The sequence below is a fragment of the Penaeus monodon genome, chromosome 1 (genome assembly GCF_015228065.2).
Source record: "Penaeus monodon isolate SGIC_2016 chromosome 1, NSTDA_Pmon_1, whole genome shotgun sequence".
NCBI lineage: Eukaryota > Metazoa > Arthropoda > Malacostraca > Decapoda > Penaeidae > Penaeus > Penaeus monodon.
The window spans coordinates 43,371,754-43,379,253 of NC_051386.1; the positions used below are offsets into that span (position 1 = coordinate 43,371,754).

The 7,500-nt window shown below is 36.7% G+C and overlaps 1 protein-coding gene across 1 annotated transcript in view; it reads right to left on the reverse strand.

The window, feature by feature from the left end:
- Positions 1–4,599: 4,599 nt before the first annotated feature.
- Positions 4,600–7,500, reverse strand: part of LOC119572724 — a gene marked incomplete at its 5' end in the record, with an annotated part of 9,301 nt that continues 6,400 nt past the window's right edge. The window contains 4 exon segments of the mRNA XM_037919747.1: positions 4,600–4,705; positions 5,231–6,298; positions 6,556–6,706; positions 7,376–7,475. Of these exon segments, the coding sequence (XP_037775675.1) occupies positions 4,615–4,705; positions 5,231–6,298; positions 6,556–6,706; positions 7,376–7,475 (1,410 nt within the window).

Sequence of the window (7,500 nt, forward strand, 5' to 3'; positions counted from 1 at the left end):
AAATGCTCCACAATGAGGCGAAAAGATTTAACATATTTGTGGCCTGATAAAACTCCCTCGAATCTGAGCCTCCGAGAGCGTGTCACAAGCAACGCCATTTGCACTTTCTACTCGGAATCCAGATACTTGATACCAAGGCGGCGTTTCTGAGATTGAGAAGGAGTTATGATCATACTGATACAAACCTTAGAGACATTCTGATAGCGTAAATATAGATGCGGACATAGTCTGACATCCAGGCATATAGAAAGGTAGATTCAGAAATGTAATGTAAATTCAGGTGCCACATAATTTGAAACACGGTTAAAAAAGTTTAAAAGATAGATATTGATACAGACAATCTTAGACAAATTCCGAGACAGTGACTAACTGATACTGAAATACAACGCAGATATATAAACATCACAGATTCACAGCCTGGCGAAGATGTACATATAGCCACAGAAGAAGAGATGCAGACACAATGCCACAAAAGTACGACAAACTAACGTAGATGTATAAGAAGACACAGATTTAACCAGCCAGAAGCATATATATCGAGATTCAATACAAACACAGATATGTATGTATAGACACAGATTCAGACTCACTGACGCAAACATATAGAGGTACTAATAGAGCATCACACGCACACGCACACTTACAACAAAAAAAGGAAAAGAATAGGGAAAATAAAAACATTTTTTCTCAAGTTCACTGAATCCAGTACTTGTACATTCTTTCGAGGATTAGTAAAACTTAGGGATATGGATTAGCAAGAACTTTATTCCCCTACAAACACTGGAAGTAAAGTATTATAAAAAAAAAATGAAAAAAGGAATAAATGTCTCTCACTAAAACTAAAATGACTTTTTTTCATTACTGAAGGTAACTGCTCTCTAGATAACATGGAAAGATTAGCAAATTACAAAAATAAGCAATACATATATATACATGCGCAATAAAGTTCTGCTACATTTCATCCAATATGAAGATATATTTGAGCATCTAAATACTTCCATAATCAAAATATAGATTCTCTGGACTGAATTATTTTCACACTTCTAAAATATATATTTCTGTCATATCCTGACAAATTTTATTGTTTGATATTGCTGTGAAATTTTATCAATTATTTATACAACCGCCACACAGATTTATACTATAGGTTTATTCGAAGATATATATGTAATTGACCATACATATCCCTACATAGGTGTGATAAAATAAATACCATGTTATATTTTGAATACCTCTCCAAGAAAAATAATAATCTTATACACTATAGCTAATTCCCATAAATACTTTCGATTATAAATATTGAAGTAGCTATTGTTTGCATACATTTCCAAAATAAGATTCTGAAAATGCTTTGTACACTTTTGTTGCAGAATTTGTTCTCATATGGCTGAACACCCAAGCCCTCCACACACAAATGCAAGTTTGTTAAGTGTAGCTTATTCAAGAATGTGAAATAAAAGCTAAACATTACAAATGTTACATATCTGAACGCAACTCAGCACTTCTCATCTATACCAGCATAGGCGATCATGACTAAGAGCACCATTCTCTTTCACACAGGTTGTGAGCGAGAATGATGTCGACACAGGGATTAAAAATTGAAAGAATAAAGACTAGCTCTCGGCGACACTTCTTCGGCAGTCCGCTTCCGAAGGCTTCAGTTCGTCCGCAAGCAAACAACTCAGGTGAACAGAATACGTGGTGTAGCTGCATCTACGAAGGACCTGCGTCTGCCGTCTGGGGACTCGGTATCCGTCAGCTTTGACAGGGTGGAGAAGGCAGTTGATGCTCGCCTGCTTCGGCAGTAGTAGGGAGATGCCCAACTGTAGAAAAGAAATGCATCAAATTAGTTGTGACAGAAGGAAAGGAAATGAAGGACAGATGAAGAGTGAGGTAGGGTAAGCCATTAAGAGAAGGGGGGGAAGGGGGGGTAACGAAAGAAAGAAAGAAAGAAAGAAAGAAAGAAAGAAAGAAAGGAAGGAAGAGAGAGAGAGAGAGAGAGAGCGAGAGAGAGAGCGAGAGAGAGAGCGAGAGAGAGAGCGAGAGAGAAGCGAGCGAGAGAGAGAGAGAGAGGAGAGAGAAGAGAGACGAGAGAGAGATGAGAGAGAGAGAGAGAGAGAGGAGAGAGAGAGAGAGAGAGAGAGAGAGAGAGAGAGAAAAGAGAGAGAGAGAGAGAGGAGAGACAGAGGAGAAAGAGAGAGAGAGAGAGAAGAGAGAGAGAGAGGAGAGGAGAGAGAGAGGAGGAGAGAGAGAGGAGAGGAAAGAGAGAAGAGAGAGAGAGAGAGAGAGAGAGAGAGAGAGAGAGAGAGAGAGAGAGAGAGAGAGAGAGAGAGAGAGAGAGAGAGAAAGCGAGAAAGAGAGAGAGAGAGAGAGAGAGAGAGAGAGAGAGAGAGAGAGAGAGAGAGAGAGAGAGAGAGGAGAGAGAGAGAGCGAGAGAGAGAAAGAGAGAGAGAGAGAAAGAGAGAGAGAGAGAAAGAGAGAGAGAGAGAGAGAGAGAGAGAGAGAGAGAGAGAGGAGAGAGAGAAAGAGAGATGAGAGGAGAGAGAGAGAGAGAAAAGAGGAGAGAGAGAGAGAGAGAAGTAGAGAAGAGAGAGAAGAGAGAGAGAGAGAGAGAAAAAAAAGAGAGAAAGAGAGAGAGTCATGAGAGTTAGAGAGAGAGAGAGAGAGAGTAGAGAGAGAGAGAGAGGAGAGAGAGAGACGAGAGAGAGAGAGAGAAGAGAGAGAGAGAGAGAGAGAGAGAGAGAGAGAGAGAGAGAGAGAGAGAGAGAGAGAGAGAGAGAGAGAGAGAGAGAGAGAGAGAGAGGAGAGAGAGAGAGAGAGAGAGAGAGAGAGAGAGTCGAGCAGACGAGAGAGAGAGAGAGAGAGAGAGAGAGACAGATGAGAGGAAGAGAGAGAAAGAGAGAGAGACACGAGATGACGAAGAAGAGACGAGAGAGAGGAGAAGAGAGAGAAAGAGAGTAGAGAGAGAGACGAGAGAGAGGAAGAGAGAAGAGAGAGAAAAGAGGAGGAAAGATCTGAATGTAGAGGTTGACATATATGAGTGAATGATGCTTTTACACAAAGATAAAATGACTTTAAGGAAAAGCACTCAGAATGGCATTTTAATGAGGAACGAGTAGGAACAGGTATAAAGATGTCAATAACAAAAATTCAAAGTAAAAGAACCAGATAAACAAAAAAAAAGTTTGAATATAGTCAAACTGACAAAAACACAAGGAGGATATAAATATAATGAAAAAACATGCAAACAAATAATAGCAATCAATCACTTTTAGATGAGGGAAGACATCAAGAAGAAAGGGAGAGTAAGAAGAAATTTGTAATTTTGACGTCTCAGAGAGAGCGATACGAATCTTTACTGGCTAAGCTAATGCAGACAAGAAAAGAAACATAAAGATAGAGCTTAAGCAGATGCAGCATTAGGTTCTTCATTAGTCGTAAGTAAAGTGAGTGATGGAGAAAATAAAGGCAAAAAGCAAAGATTCTTATCTTACTATAAAAGCATCACTAAAACATTATTGATGCTGTTCATTTGTTAGCCACACTGAAAAGATACAAGTTGTTGATGGAATGATGTTAACTGATTAAAATGGATTTGTTATAAAAATTATAAATAATAAATAATACAATAATAATTAATAGAAAATATATAAGAAAAAAAAATTTAATATGTAATGAAATCATGGAAAATGTAAGTATATGGAAAAATAAAGAACATCAAATAGGCTGTAGAAATTACCTGCGGCGTGGGTGTCTATTAGATATTCAGTGAAGAAAATGTCAGCTGATAAAATACTATTTTTTTTTTTATAAATACAGTGTGATGCATAAAAGCAGTATGTATATCAATCATTTCAACTTTTATATCATTAATTGAATATTTATGGAATTTATTATATATATTCCATTTTCATTTACTTAAGAGGAAATTTTTAGAAGGTTGTCATGTGTGTTGTTTTTTTTTTTTTTTTTGGTTGTTTTTTTTTTTTTTTTTTTTTTTTTTTTTTTTTTTTTTTTTGTGTGGGGGTGGTGTGTTGTGTGGGTGGTGTGTGTGGTTGTGTGTTTGTGTGTGTGTGTGTGTGGTGTGTGTGTTGTGTGTGGTGTGGGGTGTGTGTGGGTGGTGTGTGTGTGTTGTGTGTGTGTGTGTGTGTGTGGTGTGGGGTGTGTGTGTGTGTGTGTGTGTGTGTGTGTGTGTGTAAAAATGTATGTGTACATATATATATATATATATATATATATATATATATATATATATATATATATATATTATATATATACACACACATATGTGTATATATATATATATATATATATATATATATATATATATATATATATATATATATATATATATATATATATACATATATACATATATACATATATACATATATACATATATACATATATACATATATACATATATACACATATATCCTGCCCTATAAAGGTCTAAACTAAGAAGTCAAAGCTCTCACACCAAAGACCTGATCAATTTCAGGCTCAATCAGAGAAGCAAAAGGTTAAAAAACTTCACTGCATCCTCTAATCTATTAACTACAAAATAGATCAACAGCACAAAGCAAACTCTATTTCCTCAATTCATTATACAGATTAAAATCGGTTTGCTAGAGGATAGATGAGAATAAAGATGAGGCATAAGATATATGATGCTGCAACTAGAGACAGAGGGTCAAGAAACAACCTGAAAAAAGAAAGAAAGTAAGCCTACAAAGAGAAATCTATTCATGCAATTACAATGGCAATCTTCTCTTTTAAACACCAAGTTTGTGAAAAACACACGGAAATGATACATAAGATGAGAAAGGATAGATAATAATAAGGAAAATTAACCCATTGGATCCAGGTGTCAAGGCCACCTTATCATAAAGAAAATTGGCCGAGGGATGGGTAACAGAAACATCTCATCATGGAAGAAAATTCGGCCAAGGGGCAGGTGACGGGAATGTCTCACCAGGGGAAACTGTTGCAACCACATTCCCTCTTTCCTTTGTTACAGTGCTATCATACCCATATATTGATAGGATATCAAGATGCATTCACAGCACTCACATTTGTGACCAGGTCAAATAACACCCTTTGAATATTTAACATTCACTAAAGTACATGCAATGATGCCCAATACTTACATTCACAAGTAGATACTACCTAGCAGAGACTAAACCAAAGTGATGAAAAAGTAGCAAGCCTTCTGACAAGGTGAACTTACCCATGCATATAGACTCTGATTCCTTCTTCAGGAGTGACCATGTCTTCATGCACTGAAGAAGGAGCAGTTTCAAAACTGTCATTATCACCAGCATAACCTCCTTTCTCATCAACTGCTGCCTGTGTGTTCTCTCCTTCCTTAGCCCCATTTGCAGTGTGGTTGATCAACGTTTCAGATATGTCTCCATTCTGTCTGATTCTTAGACTTGCCTCAATTACTTCTTCTCCATCTTCATCAAAGGTTAACTTTTTTACAACAGCCTCTTTAGCTTCATCTTTTGCTTGACTTTGAGCCTCCTCAGAATTTTTCCTGTTATTGCTGAATAGTGTCTGATGAAGGAAATTGAATGCTTTCCCATACTTGGTCGTGGTTGCTGGAGTGGATGCTGCCTCAGGGATGTGTGTATGTTCTTCACTTTGGAAGTCCCATCTACACCTGCAGTCACCCATCTGCATAAGGTGCAACCTTAACCCATTCTCACTGACACAGTCTTGCATGTCTGAATTGCAATTATTATAGGCAATGTTCAATGCCTTCTCCAGACACTTAACAACACAGCTGAAATGCTCAGTTGCAACTTTCTTTTCTTCTAAGGTGATATCTGGCTTTGCAGCATCTTCTTCATCAGATGAGTGGACTTGTATGAAATTCAGGTGTGACACAAACACCTTCAGTGTCTCAGCTAAAGTGCATATATCAGAGGATGTCAAATTATCTTGAATGGTTTCTGTGGCTTTAAAGGCCAGAAGAACATGAATGAAGCCAAACTCTAGCTCAGTCTTTAACTCTTTGGTACAGCATTTGCTCACAACATTCTTCAAACACAAGATCTCTGGTTTCAATTTGGTCCTTATTGTTTTTGTGACTGAGAAATTGGCTACTGTACTTGATTGAAGGTCTTGCGCTAAATCCCCCAAGACCTCCGCCAAGCGACGGGCAGCAACACGGATGGATTTCATGATATATGAGAGTTGTTCTGAGGCAGGGTCTTCTTCTGCCTGTGATGTTCCTTCTAACTGTCCTCTCTCTTGCCTCTCTTCTTTCTCCTTCCAATTCTCCAAAAATTTGCTAGAGAAGTCAGAGTACAAAAAGATTAGTACTTCCTCTATCCAGAAAAACTGTCAAACACTTACTCATCAATACTAAAAATATTACAGAGCTGTTTATGGTTATTCCAATTACCATACACATAATAAAAGAAAAATTTATGTATATCTAATCTACCATATTTGAATAATGTTAATGCAGACTTGCAGCATACATGTACTTTAGCAACTGAGAGTCTTAACAACCTTAAATTCAACAAACACCTCTACTGAACCCACCTGCTTGCACTCTTAAACCCTGGACCATCATACTGAGGTGAAAGTGAGACATTCAGACGAAGTGCCTCCAGTTCTTGGCAAAGTTCACTCATTGTGCTCCGACTGGAGTTGCTAACATGCGAGTCATTGAGCTTTGGTAAGCTAGCATCACCTAGTAATAAAAGACAATAGAGAAAATTTAGCAAGGATTCAGAACTGAATCTGATCCAACACCTTAGTGCCAAACAGTTGATTTGACAACTTGAGCTCCTTTGTTTTCATATAAAATATTTACTCTATTTTGAAACTTAATCATAAAAAAATGCACATACTGATTGTTCAAGTGACATAACAGGGAGAAATAAAGAAAGAAATTAATATATGAAGTAATAAATAAATAAATGATTAAATACATGAAGTAATAAATAAATAAATTATTAAATATATGAAGTAATAAATAAATAAATTATTAAATAAGACATACAACAGCAGGTCATGAAATAAATGAATAGAAAAAAAAAAACAGCCAAACAAACATATAAAAACATATCCATATTCAGTAGACTCCTCCATAAAGAGTGGTCAACAGTTAAGGTATGTATGGTCATTCTCCATTGACAGATAAACAGACAGGCAGATAGGAGTAGTTGTGCATATTTTAGTAAAATTCTTTATGCATTTCAAGATGCTATTCTTACAGAATTTGACTTTTTAATTCTCTTGTATTTAGCAATTTCTTTTATTTTTGAAGGGTAGAAGAGACACTTCCCTACAGAGATATTAATCTAGAAACAACCACAAAGAATATATTGCAAAGTTCTGCAATACCAGTGATACAAACCTTCACCTTCAGCAGGTGACTGCACCTCCTCCCATCTCACTTCTTCATTTAGTTTCATTGCTAGTTCTTCTGCGGCAATTTTCCCACGCTCTTGCATGAGCTAAAAGACAAAAAGCTTTTATGTA